Source organism: Emydura macquarii, unplaced genomic scaffold (genome assembly GCF_026122565.2).
Source record: "Emydura macquarii macquarii isolate MOO-44397 ecotype Brisbane River unplaced genomic scaffold, CSIRO-AGI_Emac_v2 contig_3517, whole genome shotgun sequence".
NCBI lineage: Eukaryota > Metazoa > Chordata > Testudines > Chelidae > Emydura > Emydura macquarii.
The window spans coordinates 10,062,752-10,085,794 of record NW_027133654.1 but is presented as its reverse complement, the minus strand read 5'-3'; the positions used below and the strand labels follow the sequence as shown (position 1 = coordinate 10,085,794).

At 41.3% G+C, this 23,043-nt stretch overlaps 1 protein-coding gene across 1 annotated transcript; it reads left to right on the top strand.

The window, feature by feature from the left end:
- The first annotated feature begins 7,491 nt into the window (after positions 1–7,491).
- Positions 7,492–22,826, top strand: LOC137145148 (sulfotransferase 6B1-like). Its single transcript, XM_067535782.1, has 7 exons — positions 7,492–7,693; positions 11,721–11,857; positions 16,487–16,574; positions 17,944–18,072; positions 19,184–19,278; positions 20,562–20,718; positions 21,890–22,826. The coding sequence occupies exons 1-7, from the start codon at positions 7,492–7,494 to the stop codon at positions 22,018–22,020; spliced, it is 939 nt and encodes a 312-aa protein (XP_067391883.1). The 3' UTR covers positions 22,021–22,826.
- The last annotated feature ends 217 nt before the right edge of the window (positions 22,827–23,043 follow it).

The following is a 23,043-nucleotide window of genomic DNA, read 5'->3' as shown; positions in this document are numbered from 1 at the left end:
TTTTTTATGCTGTGTGCAGAGACATGGAGCCAGCTCAATTCTGCACTATTATTGTACGCATCACAAATACATCATGGCTTATCCTTGAGTATTTTCAAAGGAGAGGCAGAACCCAAAGCACAGACAACATGTCACCGAGGCTGCCCTGCTACAAGACATCGAGCATAACAATTCACAATTCCTGCAGGCCGTAATGCATCATCTGCAGTCCATGGAGTGCCTGTTCTGGTCCTGGGAAACAAGCACAGACTGGTGGGACCACATCGTTATGCAGCTGTGGCATGATGAGCAGTGGCTGCAGAACCTTCATATGCGAAAGGCCACTTTCCTTGGACTTTGCTCAGAGCTATCCCACTCCCCAAAGCGCATGAATACTCGCTTGAGACAAGCTCTGACAGTGGAGAAGCGAGCGGCCATTGCTCTGTGGAAGCTGGCAACCCCCCGACCATTACCACTTGGTTGGGAATCGGTTCAGAGTCGGTAAATCTACAGTGGGAGCTGCCGTGATTCAAGAGTGAAGGGCCATCAATAGACTTGTGCTACGAAGGATAATGACTTTGGGAAACATGCAGGACATGGTGGATGGTTTGCCACGATGGGGTTCCCAAACTACGGGGGGGTCACTGATGGCACGCACATCCCTATCTTAGCGTCTGACCACCTAGCAACAGAGTACATAACAAGCAAGGGGTACTTTTCCATGGTACTGCAGGCCCTTGTCGATCACAGGGATCATTTTACTGACATCTTATATGGGGTGGTCTGGAAAGGTGCATGACACACGCATATTTAGGAACTTGGGGCTGTTCTCTAACATGTAGGCAAGCACTTTCTTCCCAAACCAGAAAATTAACGTTGGGGATGTGGAAATGACAATAGTGATCCTGGGGGATCATGCTTATCCCTTGCTCCCTTGGCTAATGAAGCCATACACCGGGCACCTTGACAGCGACAAGGAGCATTTTAATAACAGGCTAAGCACATACAGTATGGTGGTGGAATGTGCGTTTGGGCATTTAAAGGCCAGATGGAGATGTCTCCTTACTAGGCTGGACATGAGTGAAAAGAACATCCCATCAGTTATATCTGCATGCTGTGTTCTTCATAATGTGTGTGAAGCAAAGGGGGAAAGGTTCCCCCAGGGTTTGGCTGTGGAGGCAGAAAGACTGGCCACCAATTTTGAGCAGCCAGATGTCAGCAGTATGCTCAGAGCTAATTGCGGAGCGCTTCACCTGTGGGAAGCATTGAAAACCACGTTCTGCAATGAGACGCAATAATGATTTCTGTTTCTGTAGGTTTTATGCCTTTGCTTATCATCCCCCTACCATCGATAACAGTACTCTCCAAAGCCCTCCCAAAACAAGCTATGAATTAATAAAGCGAAATGATCCAAACTTTTATTTATGAACATTCAAGTCGGTGGGGGTGGAGGGCGAATGTTCATTCATAATCTCAAGGGATAGCATGGTTGCTTGCAGGACAGTTGTCAGCATGGCCACCTCTGCTTTCTGCTTATCTCCAAGGGGTGGAGTGCACCACATAGTGCAGCCAGGCCATTCTCCTCTGAGACCACTTGAGGGTGGAGGAGGGGGAGGGCAGCAAAGCCATAGGCGAAGGAGCGTTCTGGAGGGGCTGCAGCGGGACTCTGTCTGGCCGCTGCTCCTCCTGAAGATCCACAAGCCACCTGAGCATATCTGCGTGATTGTGCATGATTCGCAGCATCTCCTGCTGGGTACTGCGATCATGCTCCTGCATCGCTCTTTGATTCTCCCTGTCCATGTCCATGTTCTGGGACAAAATCAGCCGCCACATTTGGAGCTCTGTCTCAGTGGCCGCGGAGGCGTTCATGAGCTCGCCAAACATGTTGTCCCACGATTTTTTTTCCCTCTTTCTGATCTGTGATAGTCTTTCTGCAGCAATTCTAGAGGGGAGGGCCCAAGGCCAAGGTGTCTACAGAATGAAAAGAAATACACAACGTTGCCATTGTTAGCAGACCCATGAAAATGACACAACTGCAACAGTGTATAAAACACTCCCCTTAGTGTGCACAAGGCTAAGCCAGACCTGCATTCCATTCCAGACATCTCAGAAGGGTTGGCTCGCTCTGCCGTTACAGAGACGGTAAGCCAGGGGCACTTTACTCTGCTATAGAGAGGATTAATTATCTCTAAAAGGCTCAGTTCAAAAGTCCTGTATGAGAGGGGTGACCGGGCACCACGGTTTAATTAAGATGACCGTTTTGGGACGAGGTGGGCACACTTGATCTGAGGACACCGTGGGTTAATGGTATCATCAGATACTTTTGGATATTATTGAACTAATTCAGTATGACAATAGAAAGGGGACTAGAGAAGTATAGGGTATTGGTTGTATAACTCAGATACTTGAAACATGTGCCGTCTTCCCTAGGTGACCATGAGCGATATCAGTCTCTTGAGGGTTATGCAAGAGGAAAGGGAAGATTTGCTGCATGCAGCGGGGTACTGGCCTGGCCCTTATGGTGCTATGCTGTGTTCCGCCATGATTCCGGCTCACTTGATTGCAGCATGGTGCAGTAAAGTATCCTACCGTGGCGGAAGAAACAAGGCTGCCTTTCCCCAAAACCTTGTGCAAAGGGTAACAGAGTATCTACATGAAAGTTTCCTTGAGATAACAACGGATGATTCTCAGAGCATACCTCTGCACATAAATAATCTGTTCCGGGAGTAACTCCCCAGTAAAGTCCGCTAAACCCCTGAAATCCCCTTCTGCCACATTTAAAAGGACATAACTGCAAAGAAGAAAAATAAAACTCACCAGATGTGCCTTCCCCGGGATCATTATTGCTGTCCTGTGTGTTGCTGGACTGCTCTGGGGTCAGGAATAGGTCCTGACTGTCTGAGTGAATGAACACCCTGCTCTCCTCATCCTCCTCCATGGAGTCCTCATCATTATCCCTTGACTGGGATCCAGCAGAGGTATCGATGCTGCGTGGTGGCACCATGGTGGGGTCACCATCGGAAATTGGATGCAGCTCCTTGTAGAAGCAGCATGTTTTGGGGCGAGGAGCAAGAATGGCTGTTAGCTTCCCTGGCTTTTTGATATGCCTGCCGCAGCTCCTTGATTTTCATGTGGCACTGCTGCATGTCCATTTTGTGCCCCTTCCCCAACATGCCTTGCGAAATCTTCCCGTAAATGTCCACATTTCTTTTGCTGTCTCTGAGCTGAGCCATAACGGACTCCTCACCCACAGACCGATGAGATGTAAGACCTCTGGTCAACTCCATGCTAGAGAGGGTTTGGGGCTTTGCACTAGTCATGATGAGTTCAGCTACAAAGCTTTCTCCACGCTGTCTGAACAGGAAATGAAAATTCAAATTTTCCTGGAGTATGAGGGGAGAGGCCATTTCCTGTTTGCGTGGCCACGTAACAGCAGAGCGCGAATGTCCAGAGTGGTACCAATGGGACATTATGGGATACCTCTCAGAAGCCATTTACATTGAATTACGTTATGCTTTGTCTACACTGACTCAAAATCAGCCCATGAAATTCGATTTACATGCTATGCCACTTGCGGAAGTGGTTTTATTACGTCGACTTTTGCCACGCTTTAAGTCGACGGAACTATCGTGCCAGTGTAGATGCAGGCATTAGGAGATAGACGTAAGTGACATTACGTTGACTTTCATCACCAATGTAGACCAGGCCTCAGTCTTAGGTTACAGGTCTATTACAGGAATGGATGGGTGAAGTTGTGTGTCCTGAATTCTGCAGGAGGTCAGACTAGATGATTATAATGGTTCCTTCTGACCTTATAGTCTATGAGTCTAAGTCAACTCTTTGTATTACTCTATATTATTTAAATTATATCTTTTCAGGCAAAGCAAATTAACTTAAAATTCCAAATTATATTTATGAAAAATTTGTTGCACAATTTGCCCAGCCACTTTCTGACTTTCCCATCATGGTACCTGAGGTACATTCCTGACTTCCTGAGGTCCTTGCTTGAAAATTCCATTACTATCTTGTGTACATTTGTAGGATCCATGTAATGCTTGGAAGGGCCTTGTGGTCATTTCCATCGACCATGTCAATGGATATCTACAGTCATCTGAAATATGAGACAATAGGCTTTCGAATTAATTCATTCTCCCTCTGTAGACTGCAGACCAGTCTATTTTGAAGGGTGCTATTTAATACACCATTAGACTCATAGGGCCAAATTCTCTGCAGGTGTAAATTGGCAGTGTCACAGTTTTGGAATAACTGCACCCTTGACCCAATCTGTATAAAAGCATTACAGAGAAAACATACCATAAAACAATAAAAGGTCTAACTGACAATAAGAGGTCTAAGTTTGGCAGAGATACCCCATCTCTCTTATGGAAATGCTGGCAGATTCCAGTTCTTCAAACCCTTCAGTAGGGTTTGCCCTCTTAGTTTAAAGTTGTGTTGACTTGCTGGATCAAAATGAGTCCATCAATCAGCTCAGGCTGACCCCTTATACACTTTAGGTGCCTTTCTTTCCCAGGCCTCCTGAAACAAGTAAAACCAGTCAGGGACCCTTTCCCTAGGTTGCAAAGCTTCGAAGGCTGGGTATCTGCATAAGAAGAATTGGGAGTTTGCATGATTTACCCCCTAGTAATTCCAGGTTCCTCAGAAAACCCACCTAACAATCCAGGAACACATACATACACATAACATGTATTGATGCAAAGGTCTATGAAGAGTATATGGGCCCATGTCATCTGGCTTTTTTCAATACAATAGTCTTTGAAGCCTTCATGCTTCCAGTGTCTGGCTCACAAAAATGCAGCTCACATTTACAAAGTTGATATAATAGTCTCAGAGCTGTGCCAGTGTTCATCATCTCTCTCACAGGCAGCCCAACGGACATCAATGAATCTGCACCAGATTGCACCAGGAGAGAAATTGGCCGATATTTTTCATCTATTTTAGGACTGCCACAAATTCTGAAATGATTTTGACACTCCTGACTTATCAATTAATACCCCTGCCCTGCAGCATACCCCTTTCCAGGGTCCAATCTTTTTGCTGCTTTTGCTGTTGATTGTCTCAGAATCTTGACTTGCACCATGCCTTGGATCTTGACTTTCATCCATACTGATGAAATCCTGGCTCGAAAGAAGTCAATGGCAAAGCTTCCTCAATCTTCATGATTTTAGCTCATGGAAGTTAGTCCTTCCTAAATTAGACCCGTTATTATTTTATTATATTAATATAATATTTAATTCATATTTATATTATATATACATTTATCATTATGTAAATAACTATATTATTAATTATTAATATTATTATTACAATAATGCCTAGATGGGGGTCTTCGTTGTACTAGAAGCTGTACAGACACACAGTAAAAGATAATCCCTGTCCCACAGAGTTTACATTTTTAAGGTATGTCCACACAGCAAAAGTTGGGGGTGGACTAGCCTACCCAAGATAGCTTGAATCCAGCTAGTATGGGATAGAAGTGAAGACAGCACAGTGTGGGCTTCAGAGCAGGCTAATGAGCTGAATACTTACCCAGGGTCCATGCTGGGCTTTTACTACCTACACAATCTTCATTGCTTTTGTTACTTGTGCTGGCTGGATTCAAGCTAACTCCAGTAGGCTAGCCCATGAACAGCTCTCTCTGTGGAGATGTACCTTTAGTTTAAGACCAGATGTAAGAGATGGTTGAAAAAACCAGAGCAGGATTGGGATGGTAGGAGACACAACACTGTGACAATGTTAATATGAACATGTTTTTTTCTTAAACTAGCTGTGTGCACAATATGAAGGTATTGAGGATATGATTGGTTATTAATGGAGCCAAACAAGGAGATCAGAAGCAGTAGTCAGCTCACCACTAGCCTAGCTATTATCATCTGCCAGTGTTCTGAAGACATCATGACTGAAGCCCATTAAGTTACCCCACAAAGCCTCATGTTCAGTAAAGAGCAGTTCAGAGACTGCATTGTTGTCCTTTTAGGAGGTGATATGCTGGGAAGAATGATGGATTTCATTACACTGGATACTACCAAGTGCTCTAATCTTTTTAATTCTCCATTTTTTGTAAACACCTTCTTAGGAGCTTAAACAAAATTGTATTCCTTTGCCAATCTCCCCTTGTGCATTTGATGCATTCAGAAGCACTCGTGAATCTGCACATTTTACATAATCTGTATAAAGTAACATGCTCTCTCCCAATCTCCCAGCACTCCCAATCTCTTAGCACTTTTTCTAGCTGGCTTTCCAGTACTAATCTCCATTCTGGAATGATATACTATTACTGTTGTGCCTGATCATAAAAATCTATCTATAACAATTAAATAGCTGCAGGAGGGAAATGTTTTAAGATTTCCCTCACAGACCCCAAATAATTTCATTGGAGTAGGGTTTGAAATGAAATGGGCTGTGGTTCCACCATCAGAACCCCACCCTGACCATAGTATGTTCTCAGTTCTCTCTTTGAAGAATTGGGCAAATTCCTCTGCAGACAGGTGTAGAGTTTAAGAAGGGAGTCAAAGTCTTCAAATAAGTGACTGGGATTGTGGGAATAGGATTCAGTGAATGAGGAGGATGGGATTTACTGATCATGGGAATACAGTATGAGAAAGGCTGGGAACATACATGCTCCTCAGGGCAGAGATTTTAGGTGAAATCTTTGCCCCATTGAAATCAATGGGAGTTTTGCTGTCGAGTTCAGTGGGTCTAGTATTTCGCACCTTGCCACACACACTAATTGTGCAATATTAATACAAACATAATAATCATTAATAAATCATTATGTATTCATTAAAGAAAAAAACCCATTATCCAGGGAAAAATCAACCATCCGCACCCAACCACCAGATAGCAAAAGTCTCCTTGTCTCACTCCAAACCTGAGAAAATGCTTGGCTGAAAGGAAGAGCTACTCATTGCAGCCTGAAGGCCACCAGATGGAGGCTTTGGTGACCCACGAGAACAGGGGAGTTCTGCAGCCATGAGCCCTACATAGAGACCACTCTCCTTTCCATTCTCAACTATTCAGGACTCAAAGAACCACGGGATTTTGTAATGAAAAAACTCCATTGTAAAGCGTAGGTAAAAGGGCAGGTTTACCATGGGAAACCTACTTTTGTGCATGTACCATTTAAACAGTAATATGGTATAAGTGTGATTTTTGTCATGTCATTAATGTATTATGGGCACGTGCACTGTGTACTGATTCTACAGCAATCTTTTACACGTGATATTTTGAAATTATATAAGAGTTTTGATTTAAGAAGCAATTTAATTCCCTTGTTTTCCTCTTTCGGCCTGCTCAACTCCCACTGCAGTCAATGAAAGGACTGTAAATGACTCCAACCGGAGCTAGATGAGGCTCATTATCTGGGACTATATCTCTCTCTACAGATGAATAGGGAGGAGTCAGGTGTTCTTCACCTGATCTCTAAAGGGCCTTCTAAAAGGTAGTCTGTGCCTGTCTCTTTTTACCTAAAGTTTTACTTCAAGAGAGAGGACAATGGCAAACCATAGGAAGAAATTCATTGATCTGCTGGATAAGGCAATGGCTGCTGCTGACATGATGGACCGTGAAGATCTGCTTTTTTCTTACAAGGGGATTCTCTACCCCACAACTGTATGCAGTCCTGAAACATTCAAAGCTCTTGAGTCCTTTGAAGCTAGGTGTAAGGATGTGATCCTAGCAGTGTACCCTAAATCAGGTGAATATAATTTGTTTGCTATGGAAATATAAGATGTAATATAATTATAAAGGATCAGGCTGTAGTTAAAACAATGAATGGATTACTTCAGTTTATGTTAAATAACCTTAATTAGGATGATATGTCAATGGAAACTATTCATACGAACGAGAGAAGAAAAATGACATATTCCTTGTTGAAGAAATGCCACTGCTATTGCCAATGTTATGGTTAAGAATTTAAATGCCCAGATCAGGAAAATCAAACTAATGTTTTTTAAAATAAGCATAATTCACTCCTGTGGAGCATATATACTATTTTGTAGTACTGTACATGCTGTTATATTTATATTTACAGAATTTACAAATATGTATTTTTGCATGAAATTTAGCATTTGCGGAACACCCTTTGGTTCTTTTTTCAGATCTTCCTATTTAAAAAATTGTAGTCTTCTGATACTTCTTAAAAAATTGAAATGTTAGGATTGTGTAATCATGGAAAGTATATCAGTGAATAATTCTACATGAATTCCTTTAATTTTTTCCCTCCATAGATTTCACTCACTCCTAGGTGGGTGATGAAACTGAACGTTATTCTCCATGAAACTTTAAAGACTGGAATTTATTGCTGCAGGAAGTCACTGAAGCAAAGAGATTATGAAGATTCAAAAAGGGATAGGACTTTTACATGGAAGACAAGAATATCTAGTTATCCCTTCCAAAAGTTTTATCATAATTATGATATTAAATTTGATGATTCTGGTCTTAAGTCATTCTTTATTAGAGATCAGAATGAGACAACATGGGAGGCAGATTATCCCACATCTGCTCTACTGGCATTTCTTCAGAATTCTCCTGTGCTTTGGAGGGAACTGTCATTAATGCAACAATAAAGATGGAGAAATCCAGCACTCAACTGTCAGGCAATGCAAGGCTGAGGGTGAGAACTCACTCTATACTCTCTTACACTTATGCATCAAAATATTATCCATCACTTTCTATGATATAGTTTTAGAAACTGGAGTTCTGTATACAGTTTTACCTACCAGTACAATAAGTTACCATACAGTACAGGCTTCAGACTTGGCTAGATTTTTTAAGTCCCACGCAGATCTTTTAGAAAAGGAAACATCAGATTTTCACCAGAAAAAAAAGTAAGAGGAAAACATCTCTTATAACTAATCAAAGACTACTGAAATAGGTATAAAACGGGGCTCTATCCTCCATTCTGTTGCTTTCCAAGCCTGATTAAAATACATATTGATGGTCTAAATAATTCCTATATACTTCCTCTACTGTATCAAATGTAGCCAAGACTAGAAGTTAATGGAGAAAATTCAATCCTGATGTAACTTCACTGACTTGGAGTCACATCAAGGATGGATTTAACTTAAGAGGAGTTTTGACAAAGTATGGACAGGATCAGATAGAGGGTACAATTCACAGAAGAACCAGAATATTTCTTCCAGATTATGATTAATATTCCTCTGTTATCTAATGTAATAATTCTATTAATCTGAACCTCATGTATGGTAAGTGTTAGATTGATGAGGCTGAGTGCATCTCTATCCCTTCTCTGGTCTCTCTGAGTGCAGTTGTTCAGAAGTTAGACTTCATACCCTTACTTGTCTCTGGGGTTGAATTTCACAATCTCCCTGCCCTTGATGGGGATCGGGGTTTAACACCACATCTATGCCAACCACTTATTACCATGCAGGTCCAACTGACCATCTGCATTTCTTCCCTTCGGGAGCCTGTGACCAGTGATTCAGTGACCAACAGCCTTCTTAAAATCGACATGTTTATTTGCAATGGAATAAGCATGGAAAAAATTATTTCAAAACAAGAAACAGTTTATATGCATATTTAGCCTCATGTTATTTTTCATGTCACTAGAAGCTAAGTTAGATCGGCTTCTTTTCTGTTATAGGAAAAGAACAGACCTGAATTATGCTCTTTTAGGAAGCCCTGGAGCTCTTGCTATCAAGTCTGGTCCCACTTTTTCTGTCAGACCCAGACAGTGTGGTCCCTCACATTGATTTCTGCTATCAGGGAAGCTAGATTTTCTCAAATCCCTTCTCCCCCTACTCCATCCCTCCCCCATGAGTGTGTCTCAGCCCATTTAACATATTGCTGAATTGTCTCTGTTACAGGGCTCTTGTGTGCATTAGGAAAAATCCACACCCTTGAGCAGTATAGTTAAACTGACCTATGTTCCCATGTGGACAATGCTGGGATGATAGAAAAATACTTCCATCTACCTAGCTACAGCCTCTTGGGGATATAGATTACCTGTGCCATTGGAAGAATCCCTTCTGTCGGTGTAGGTCTTGTCCACACTTAAGCACTGCAGCGCTTGAAGTCTAGACAAACCCTCAGACTGATTTTTCCCTTCTTGGCCATCTTACGAGAATGCCCATCGCTCTGTAATTTGGCAGTTTCCAGTTTTGTGAGACTGCAGAGAGTTACAAAAGGATCTCACAAAACTGGGTGAAAGGGCTACAAAATGGCATATGAAATTCAATGTTGATCAATGCAAATCAATGCACATTGGAAAACATAATCCCACCTATACATAGAAAATGATGGGATCTAAATTAGATATTACCACTCAAAAAAGAGATCTTGGAGTTATTGTGATTACTTCTTTGAAAACATCTTCTCAATGTGCCACATCAGTCGAAAAAGCTAACAGAACATTATGAACCATTAGGAAAGGCATGGATAATAAGACAGAAAATATCATAATGCCTCTATATAAATCTATGGTATGACAACATTGTGAATACTGTGTGCAGATTTGGTCACCCCCTCTCAGAAAAGATATATTAGAATTGGAAAAAGTACAGAGAAGGGCATCAAAAACCATTAGGGGTATGGAACAGCTTCTTTGTATGAGCAGAGATTAAAAAGACTGGGACTTTTCAGCTTGGAAAACAGATGACTAAAGGGCTATGATCGAGGTCTATAAAATCTTGACTGGTGTGAAGAAAGTGAATAAGGAAATGTTATTTACACCTTCACATGACACAAGAACTAGGGGTCACCCAATGAAATTAATAGACAGCAGGTTTAAAACAAACATAAGCAAGTACTTCTTCACACAATGCAGAGTCAACTTGTGGAACTCATTGACAGGGGATGTTGTGAAGGTCAGAACTATAATAGATTTCAAAAAAGAACTAGAAAATTTCATGGAGAATAGGTTCATCAATGGCTGTTAGCCAGATGGTCAGATATGCACCCCCATGCTCTGAGTGTCATTACTGTCTCTTGTCCCTTTGCCAGAAGCTTGGAGTGGACGACAGGGGATGGATCACTCGATGATTACCTGTCTGAAGCACCTAGCTCTGGCCACTATTGGAAGACAGGATACTGGGCTAGATGGACCACTGGTCTGACCCAGTATGACCGTTGTTATGTAGTTACACCCATTCAGCCTTAATCTTTTGCCATCACCAGACTTGTGATGGTGTGATTGTATACTAACACTGTCTGTTCCCATTGGACATTCCAACATACCACCTGAAAGCTTGCCTATACTCAAAATGATACAGTATAGACATTACATACCCCAATGGGAGTGGATTCTCCCATTGGCTTAGGTAATCGACATCCCTGAGAGGCAGTAGCTCGGTCAACAGAAGAATTCTTCAGTTGACCTATCGCTGTCTACATGGGGATGTAGGTTGATTTAACTAAACTGCTCAAGGGTATGGATTTTTCACTCCCCTAACAGATGTATTTAAACTGATCTGATTTTTTACTGTAGACCATGCCTCAGAAATCCTTTGTGGAGGCCATATTCTGGGGTATAGATCCACATTCCCACTGAGCACCCACATTTATCACAGCAAGAAAAAAGGAAGTCTTCCTTTATTACAAGTGATTTTCATTTAGCTAAATGAACTTCATTGATTTTTCTCATTCATTAGTTAATACACTGTATACAAATCTTTCCAGTTCCTATATATACATTCAGCTATGAGAAATTGAAATTTTTTGAAAGGTTTTTCATCCAACTCTGTTTTTCATTCCAATTTTTTAAGGTACCATTTGGGTTGGTCAGATCTTAACTAACTTGGTAACAACAGCTGCAGAAAATAATGAAGATGAAACAAATAACCTGAATGATGAAGAACTAGAAGTTCCCTACTTTGAAGTTGGAGTTCCTGAGAAATATCAGGTGAGAACTGAGGACCAGGTCCTTAAAGGTATTTTGGCCCCTAACTGATTTCAATGAGAGTTAGGCAGTTAAATATCTTTGAATATCTGGTCCTGATTGCCTACTGAAATTGCTAAGACTTACAGTTTCACATATAATTGTTGACAATGTGGTGTGTGAAATACCCCATTGCTAAGAAAGGCCTCTGGACAACTATGGTGAATGCTGTGACTAGAATAAATCCTGTATGTGCCGCCCAATTCAGAGGGACATGCAGCTAAATGGGCAGCCAGAAAGAGATGAGGAGGGTGCGACTTAATAACAATTACATGAGACACTTACAAAAACTCAATAATATATTAGCCCAAAGAGGGTGTAAGGAGGAGTTCCAAGCAAAGTCAAATACAAAAACCATGGAATAGAATGGAAATGCAGGTGCTTGGGCCCAGATCCACAAAGATTCTTAGGTGCCTCCGTTCCATTTTTAGGCTCCACAGCAATCCAAAAAACTCATGCTTGACTGCTACCTAACCCAGTAGGTGCCTAAACTCACACGTCACCTAAGTTTTTGCAGGAAATGTTCCCCTATGTTTCTGCCTCTGGGCATGTGTCCAGCTGCCTCCTTCTACCTGATGAGGAGAAAAGAATCTGAAGAACAAAGGTCTCCCCACTCTCGGGTGAGTGCCTTGACAACTGGACTGTGAGATATTCTGATGTGGGCCTCCTTCAATCTCTCCTACTGAACTTGTTCCACCTTAATGAAATAATTGACTAATTAAATATTAATGAGGTGAGTGATAGAGAGTTACTCTACAGTCCAGTGATTAGAGCACTCACATGAATGGTGGGAGATCCCTCTTCAAATCCATTCACCCCATCAGGCACAGCAGGGAGTTGAACCGGAGGGGTGTGTGTGTGAGGGGGTGTCTATTACATCCTCAGTGAGTACCTTCACCACTGAACTAATGATTAAAAGGGAGGTGTTCCTGTTCCTACTCCTCCCTGTTTCCCTCCCGCCCCCGCACCCAGTTGTTTTATGTACACCTAGGCAGCCTCTGAGCACACCTACCAGATCAAGCCCTGCATGCCATCAAGCTTTCTGGAATGTCTGTCTCAAGAGCGTGTGTACCACCTCAGGGCAGATTTTTATGACACAGGGCACAAACCCAAGCTGGCTGTGAATTCTATACTTAGATTTCAGCAACCAGGTATCAAGTGGGAACTTTTCAAGCACTGTAACAGCCTTAACATGGAGTCACAGCACAGTCCCCATGGGTACTCCAGTCTATCTAGCTTGCCTTTGTGAAATATGGCCCCTTACACCAAAAATCACAACAATATTCAGCAAAAACAACAAGAGTCCTGTAGCACTTTAAAGACCAACACATTTAATTTCTGCAGGCGTAAGCTTTCATGGGCTGCAACCCACTTCGTCAGATACAAAAATAATATTCAGATGACTCCCAGTCCCAAAGCACCAGTCACTTACCCCAGGTCAGTTAAATCTCACATCAAAGATGTTTGTATCCAATCCTGTAACAAACTATCTAAAGATTTATTAACTAAGTAAAAGAAATGAGAGAGTTATTTACGAGGTTAAAGCAGGTAAACACACACACACACACACAAATGAATTACAGACTTAGGGTCCAAAAGGTGGTAGAAGCTTCTGTAATAAGAAACCTCTGTATGTTCTTTAGGGCTAACTCAGGCCAAGCACTGGGGATCTTTTGCTTATGTTTAGTAATCCTTGTCCTTCCAAGTGCAAGCAGCAAAAAGACTCCATTTTTTCTTATCAGGGATTTTATTCCCTTCCTCCAGAGTTCAAGCTGATGGGACAAGTTCACTGCACATCTGTTTATGGGTGTGGGTGGGAGCAATCAACAAAGTCTTTTGTCCTCTAATGTTTCACAGTGGTTTGTCTGGTGTTTATGGGCCTTCTCTTGTGCAGGAGCCAACACCTCCTGTGGCTAACTAATATTTCACACTTGGTAACGTCTCTCTCCTGACTGGTGCTTTACTGTTTCAGAGCAAACACTTTTACAGTTACTGAACAAACCCCTAAATTTGACCTTATAACATGGGATACAGATGTTATAAGTAAGACTAATGCATGCAGCAACTTACAAGCATGTCATAAAGTCTAAACACTTTTTTATAAACCTAATACCAATTTTAGCAATACTAACGCAGGTGAGTCAGACTGGTTTCCAGCTGTGCATTTGTGATGTGTTCAGTTGAGGCCAAGGAACTGTGGCATGAGCTGGCACTGGTCTGCTAGCACCACATGTGACTTAGGCAGAAGAGTGCCTATCTTTTCCCAGCTTGTGGATCGCTAGCAGAGATAGACACCTCCCAGCAGCCCACACCTAGATAGTGGGCACTATCTCTGAGCGAGGGGCAAGGCTTAGCATACACCTTTTCGGCAGTGTCTCCCATTGGCTTGCTTAGGTGGCTCCTGTGACCCGTCCATGTCTAGGTAGCCCACCTGAAAATGCAAAGGTCGAGGCAGGCTGCAAAAAGGAGAGCGGATTCTCCCAAACTGGTGGGTAACACTGCAGTAAATTCACCAACCAGTCACCAACAGTGCTTCTGATCCCCCACACTGGTTATCAAGAAGGTGAAAAACAAGAAGCTACACAACCCTCTTATTGCATTTCAGTCTCAGGCTCCCAGTCAGCAACTAGGTCCAGTGAAGGGATAAGTTATTAAAAGTCTATTCCCTTTACCAAAAAGGTTTTCCTGATCCCCAAAGGCTCAGCCACATTGCCAGATCAATATAAGTTTGGAATTTACCCAAAATACCCCGCTGCCAGCCAATTCTTTAGTAACTAATACTAAAGGTTTATTATAAAAGGAAAGAAACAAACAATGTGAGAGGTGTTATATGATGAAAGCAATCAGATACACAAAAATGATTTGAAAGTCCATATCTATTAGGTTTTTAGTAGAGCTCTGGAGTTTGCAGGCTTGTATTATCCCTCTGGTGCACATCCAGTACCTGGATGGGTCTCAGACCTTTGTTTCACAGCTTCAGTTGCAGATGAGTTGGCCCTGAAGTAGGTAGGAAGCAGAAATGAAGACAATATGGGCTAAATTAGTGAAGCATTTTATAGTCTCTGCTCTGCCATGTGGCTTGTTCAAAGATAAGCCTACAGCAATGGGCAGGGCAAGGCCTTGCAGCCCCCCTGACCACAGGCATGTCTTCACAATTGTCCTGATGATTCATAGGTGCAGACCAGGCTTCTCTCCCTGGGCTCATTGTGAAGACAATGGCCCTCGGTGAGTCATCATTGCAGATACTAATCTGCCTGGGGGTAGCCCAGGAAGACAGCGCGAGTCCATGTTTGGACATGGACGTATATCATACATATCCATAACCTACAGTACATAGATGTTACATGCACATAAACAATATTATCATACTTAGCAAATTATACCCTTTCCAGCAGTATCTGACATGGCATATCTCTTACAAATTATTGTAATTTTGCAATATTGATATCAATAATATCATAACTGATCATTCATATTCCATCCAGCATCACAGCTCCTCTCTCAGCAGGCCGGCTTTGCAGGTCTCAGTCCAAGGCACCTGTGTCTCCCCATTCATTGGATAGGGAGCCCCGGTGCCTAATTCTGGCTTTGTGGATCACAGTGTTGTTCCTGTGGTTGTCTAGGGACCTAAAAATTAGGTGATGCAATACTGAGTGTAGCAATGACTAAGTCCCTTAATGGATCTGGGCCTGAGTGCTTAATCCTTGATGAAACAGCTCTTGCACCAATACGAGGCTGATTCAGTCCATCACTGCTCTGCTGCTCACCATCTCTAGTCTGTCCATTTGTTAACATTTTCATTCATGTACTTAATTTTTTTCTGAAGTGAACTTAATGCTTGTGAAAGATGAAGTTAACTGATCCAGAAAAGAGAGACAGCCCCTGCAGAGCTAGTGAGAGGCTCTCTGCACTGTCTTTCCAATATGCCTTAGTGCTGACATAGAGAACCTAGATCAAGAGATGACAGAGTAGCTTCATCCCCAATGCCTATTCAATCCCTTGCCTTTTGCTGAGACTGTAAACAAGGATGCCAGGTACCGATGGGCACTATTCCGAACATACAGCCAAGAGGATTCAGAGTTTGGATGCTTAATCTGAACTTTCTGGGGTGGCCCTTTTATTTGCATTCCTCTCTTCTCCATGTCCCATCTTCCTCTCCCCCTTTCAACCAAACCAGAGCCTCTTTCCTTCTTCTGGTTCCCAACTCCCTCTCTCTTAGTCCCAATGGATTCCTGCATCTTTCTAACTCCTCTTTTTGACCCCAAACAGGTTCCTTTAGCTCTCATCTCCCGTTTCCCTCATTCTATTCCTTACTTTTAGACATGTTCCATCATGCAGGGTGAAGTGTAAAATCATATTTCACTTTATCTACTGGCTCTGGACAGCTCTCTTCCCAAATCTACTACACTCAGGGGTGCCTATAGATTAGAGACACTGGTCGCAGGAAAACCACAGAACTCCAAAAATATGAAAACTGGGAGTCTTTCCAGAGCCGTTGATACAATAGAAATGGGATATTTTTGGCATAAGATTGCAGAAAATTTTATGTTACAATAATTAAATTGCTTGCTTTCCATTTTCTTTTAATTAAAGCGGATGGAGAAATTATCTTCTAGAAGAGTTATATTCACTCATCTCCTTCCACAAAATCTGCCTGAGTCGATCTTCAAAAATAAAGCCAAGATGAGTATTCATTTAAATATCTTGAAGGCCTACGTCCTTCAGGAGAATTTTCAGGCCCCTTTAGATTTCCATTATCATTTTTAAAGTCTGCATAATAAGTTCAGAGTGCTCATTCTGGCCACTTTTAGGGCCTGGTCTAGCATAGCTACTTCACTTCACATCACAACAAATTCTGGGCAGTAAAAATAGTATGCATCCGAGGGACCATGGATATGCGCTCTGAAGAAGTAAAAAATTTGCTCTGTTGGTTTTATGGCATCCGTGACTGTGGCTGAAGAGAACCACTCAAGAGAGACAATCATGGCCGCATTTTTCACACTTAAAGGTGGTTTTTCAACCCTTTGGACTCTGTCTTCTGCGAGCTCTTTTCTCCTCTGCTAAGCTGGACTGCTTCCTCTTGTAGCTTTGGAAACCTTTATTGAGCTCATGTTTCCAAAGGCTGCAGTGCTGAGTGTGATCTTCCCAGTTATCCATATCCATGCCCATTTCTTTCCGGTCTCACTTGCACACATTCTTGAAACACAATTTTGGGCATCCTTTAGATCTTTTCTCAGATGCCAATTAGCTGTAGAGGATGTCCTTTGGAATGCCCCCATTATTCATTCGGCACACATTCCTAAATCAGTGGAGGCATCTCTGTTTAACGAGTGTTTGCATGCTGGGCATGCTGACCCACTTGCACACCTCAGTTTTGGTGACTCTGTCCCTCCAGGAGATTCCAGGAATTTGACAAAGACAATACGTGTGAAAGCTGTTGAGCCTTTTTTACTGATGAAAGTATAAGGTCCATGTTTCACTCGTGTACAAAAGGGTACTGATAGATAACACATGCATAATACACACAGATCTTTGTGTGTTCTGTGGTGTATCCAGTCCCATGAGGATCACCCAGTGGAAGAGGGATGCTACAGTGATAGAGAGGAATTGCTACACAGTCTACTGTGGGTGGCATCTCATTTTCTTGTCACTAGTGGGTGCTGCTTCAGTGTGGGTGGAGCTTGAGTACAACCATTTATTTTCTCCAAACTGACCCCTGAATTTGCCCCTGTAACTTTTAATCAGGTTTATTTTAAGAACATTCACAGAGTCTTGTTTCAGACAAAGCACATGGAGATAGTGTATAATTAGTTTGGGGAAAACAGGACAAACAGATTTCTGAGAATTCAGCCATTAATCTTTGATGTCTAGTGAGAGATAATGAAAGAATTGTACCCTTTGCATATAAGATCAAATGGTTATTTCTGTGCTAATATATGATGGCCAAGAAATTACCAATATTATAATTAAATATTATTATTTTTCTGATACTGTTTTTGGTTATGTCTAGTGCCAGAAATAGATATCTATATAACATATATTAATATTCTAGATACTGGTGCTTGATCGAAATCCCAAAGACGTAGCTACATCTTTGTACCATTTTAGCAATGGCATATCTACACTTCCATCTTATGAGACCTGGGATGAGTTCTTCACAACTTTCATGACTGGAAAAAGTACTGTTCCTTTTTCTACTTTTGCCAATTATTTCATGTATAGAATAAATCTGAAAATATGGAATTTGTAATCTCAATTCATTATACTATTTTCATTTTAGTTTATCACCAGAATGACAGAGGTTAATGGAAGTATTTTTTAAAAATTCAGGGAATGTTCTTTAAAAAGTGGCTTGTGGTGGGAACATGCATATTTTTATAAACATCACTGTGGAGAAGGAGAAAACAGTTTCATGGGAGCAATCTAGAGTTTATAAAGAAGCCCACACTGCTGATGCTGGCTTTTGGGCTCAAGGCTAAAGTTCTATGAATGGGGTGAACTAGAACTCCCCTCTCCCTTCACTGGTAGGTAAGGATTTTGAGGCAGATACCCCCTAAGAGTGTCTGGGGATTTATTTGTGTTGCCTTGTAAGAGAGTGGGAGGGAATTGAAATATGTAAAGTGCACCCCCGCCACACCTTCAGCAGAGGAACCCTTTCCTTCCAGTTTGCAAAGTTCACAGACATGGCTCTCGTTTTGGTTTGGCCTTCAACATATCAGGATATTAAAAAGTGGCATTCTATTGTTGGGAAAATGCAAAGAGTAAATACATTTTTAAAATAACACTGTAAATAATCAAAAACTTTAAAACAGAGGCAAACCAACCTACCTGTATCTCTCCCCCTATTTTATAGGTAAGGGATGACAAATTATTTCCCATTAAAAGTGTTTGGGGAATAAAAGAAACAGAGAGGTTTCTAACTAAAACTGCTAAAATTCTGGTACATGGAACTGGACTAAACCCTATTATGTCTTTGCTGTGCTAAGTAAACATGAATTTCTAACAGTCTTCTTCAAAAGTGCCAAGAGATTATGCTACCTGGCAGTGGGTCAATCTGAAATAAGTTGACCAGATGTCCTGATTTTATAGGGACAATCGTAATATTCTGAGCTTTTTCTTACATAGACACCTATTACCTCCCCACTGCCATCCCAATTTTTCACACTTGCTACCTGGTCACCCTAGTCTGAAGAATTAACAATCAATCTAGGTTTTAAGAAATATACTCCATCTTCAGCCGTTATTCATGTTCATAATTACTAATTTCTATGATTCTTTGGTGTCTTCCAGTGCCTTGGGGTTCCTATTTTGACTATATTTGTGAATGGAGCAAGCATGTTGATGATAAAAATGTTATGACAATAACCTATGAAGAACTGAAAGAGGTGAGGTTAACACTTTTTAAGAAACACTTTATGCTCTAGGCAACATTTGTTTCTGATGAAGTGTACGGGTAACAATTCTACAGTTTGTCTTTTGAGTGAACTCCAAAGTGCCAATGCTATACCATCTGAAATAGAGCTAGCCAAAATGTTCAGCTATTTGATTTCCGATAACATTGTTTTGTTGAAATTTCATTGGGAAAAAATTGGAACCATTTTTTTCCCGATTTTTTTCCTGTTTTCTGATCAGCTCTAGTATAAGCCAAAATCTTTTAAAAGCCTAATTTTCAAATAACTAATATGCATATCCCCATCTGAGTAGGTATTCAACTGTATACATGTGTATAGATAGACAGCTACTCATTTATACTGTGACTGCTGCTATTTAGAGATTGAGTCTATCAGCATTCCTCACCTGGGTGCAATTCAGTTCTATACAGAAGGCCACTGTGCTCCGCAGAGACCGAGGGTTCTTATTTTTAGATCTCAGTGGTGAAGAGACAGGCGGACAGGAAGTGCCCATTTAGCAATTTATTTAAGGCAGTACTTAAGTTACAAGAGTTACAAATGTTAAGCTATTGCAAGCTGTTAACATTTGGGAATCAGGCGCTTACCAGCACGAGGGTGGGGAGGCCCATTCTCCACCCTATAAGCGAGTTGCAACCAGGAAGCCGACCCACCCGGGGCATCCGCTAGTACCTCCACGGATCCACGGAGAGCCTCAGGACAGGGCGCACCTGGAGGTCCTAAAATACCCCCTTCCCCAATTCTAGCAATAAGCTTATTGGCTACATTTCAATTCCCTTGGGGATTGGGCCTTAACACTTGTTTCCTGTTATTTTATTGGCAGTTAGCTAGGGACCAATCCGCAATAAAGTGACGTTAGTTGTTTATTACTAGAGTTGCTGATTTTACTGCTAACGCTGCTAATTTTTTGCTGACCCTATGGTCAGCTGGGTTCTATATTCATTTTAAGGATATTTTCAGACCTGAAGACAGTTCCTCTTATTCCTTACAAGTCTGGTTCTTGAGAAGCCTAACTTTTGCTCATAAGCCTGTTGCCACTTTTAGGGCCTAGCTCTTGCCATACTAAGCTGACCTCGCGTTACAAAGTCTTGCACGCCCTGACAGCCACCATAAGTTCTCTGCACTGCTTCATTACACTGAAGCCATCTAAACACATTACATGAAAATATGGAGCCAGCTATTGTAAGTGGAAATGCCATGAAAATAAAATAATACATTTCCTCTGAATAACATCCAATGTGTTATCTTCCTCTTTACAGAACAGGGCTTTGGGAGTGAAAAAGATAGCTGAATTCTTTGGGTTGCTCCTGACTGAGGAACAGCTTCAAGCAGTTGCAGAAAAGAGCAGCTTCCAGGCTATGAAAGCGAATGCCCAGAAAACCCATGGTGCATTTGGCAATGTTCTCTTCTGCAAAGGTGAACTTCAAAGATTTCAAAATTCCAAAGATGTAACAACCTGTCTCCCAGCAGCTTTGGAAATCATCTCCTACTTCTTTTTGCAGACATAACGCTAACATTTATTAACAGCAAATGCATTTTATTTTCATTTGATAATGATATTAGAACACTCATGCTGCATATAAATTAATAATTCACCAGAAATTTCTCTTTCAAGGAGAATGTCAGAAAAATCCTTCAGCTAACTCTGGACATCCTGTCTTTGGACATTTGCCTTCCTTACCAGCTACTCCTTTTGCCCCTACCAAAGGTGGCCCTCTTGAGTTTAGGGTGAGGAGAGACAGAGGGAATGGGAATTTAGCGATAAGTTTCCTCCCCTATCGTTGAAAGAAAATAGGGTGAGCTGCAGAGTTTGGATGGTTCTGGGGACCCGATGTGGATATTTTCCTTTTCTTGGTTTTAAAGCTAATCCACTTTGCCATAGGGTATGTCGAAACTGCAGTCAGAAATGTGATTGCAGCTCGGATAGGCATACCCACGCTCCCTTTAAGCTAGCATGGCTAAAAATGGCAGTGAAGATGCAGTGGCGTGAATCCCGGCATTGGCTAGCAATAAGAATATGTACTCAGGGTTCTGGATGGGCCTGTACAGTATTGCAGCTTCCGGTGCATTGTCTTGGGAGGACACTGAGATTGCTGTTGTGAATACCAGTTTCACAGTCATCTGTTAATGGGAATTCAGACAGATAATTCCTTTTTATGTCCTCAGTGCCGCTTCACAAAACAGTGCTGTGTAAAGTCCTATTTGTTACTTGATTTCCTTAAATAAGGTGCATTTTTCTTTTTATGTGCTCTACTGAATGTAGGTCAATAAAGGCCCCAATGGCTTACTGTAATTGAAATACTTTTGTATCTTCAGATGATTCAACACTTTGGGCCTTATTCTTCACTCTGTTAGAGCAGTTTTACACAGGTGTCATTCCACTGATGTCAGTAGAATTACACTGAAGTACACTGAATCAGGCCTAAACCGTAAATAGTGTTTAAAAAACATAGGAACAGCAACACTGCAGTTAGTGAAATGTGATAAAATGCGTGAATGATTTTTAGGAAAAACTAGAAATGATAAATTCCTCATTTTCAAGGGGTTTCTACATGAATTAAAGAAAATAAATGTTGCTTCTTTGTAGGCGATGTTAACGACTGGAAGAAACTTTTTAATGAAGATCAGAACCAAGAAATGGACAAAACATTTGAAAAATGCCTAGCAAGAACCAAGTTGGGAGCAAAGATAAAGTATGAGGTGTACTGCAAAACCTGAGGACTAAAACAACATTGTTGAAGCAACAGTTTTCCACAATTCTATCAGATTACTTGTATTACATACACGAGCAAAATAGATCAAGTGATCCAAACTTCTCAGAATGTTTGTAAATGATCACACTCCAGCTCTATTTAAAGTGACCGCTAATTCTCACTTTAAACTTAAAACCTTCTGCATGCTTAGACTGCATCCATTTAGTCAATGATATTGTAATGACTCATATCCAGATAAATACTACATCACTGCTCCAGTACATATCACCTGGAAGAACACCCCCCTCCCTCCCCGCAATACTCCCTTTCCACATTTCACCCAATTCCATCAGTCTTTCTAAAATATTAATAATATTTGGTATGTGGAGATATTTTCAAAAAATATTTTCAATGAGGTTTCTTCTTCACAAAGCGATTTCTACCAAACACAGAGTCTGATTCAACCCCAGTCCATGTCAATGTAAATCTTTCCATAAGAAGACCCATAACAAGCATTGATCAAATGGAAGGAGAGAGAGAGAGTAATTATTAAAATAAAGGGAGCACAATATTTTCTTAAAGCTTTTCATCCTTCTGAAAGTAGAGTCTTAGTCTGGGTCAGAATGGATTTGGGAAATCTACCTGCAGATTTATGACCAAAATACCTGCTGGTGTAAATAAGTGAAACTCAATTGGAGTCAGAGGAATTGTGCCCATTTATACCTGCAAAGAATTTGGCTCTTAGTATCCCAAAATACATCCGTTTGATTCTCCTCTTGTTTATATGGGTGTCAGTCGTAAGCAGCTCCATTGAAGTCAATGAAATTACACCAGTACAAAATTGGCATGAGTGAGAGAAGAATCAGGCCCTATACACATGTTCTTTGTGTGTCATTCTTAACTATTGCTTTTGTTATTGCTGTAATTATAATACAATAAAAATTACAGTCTAGTAATGGCATATTTGCTATTTCACAGCTTCTGACTACTCTCCCACAGCAGGACAGCATTGGAGTCAAACCTTGGTTGCCTTCATCACATGAATAGA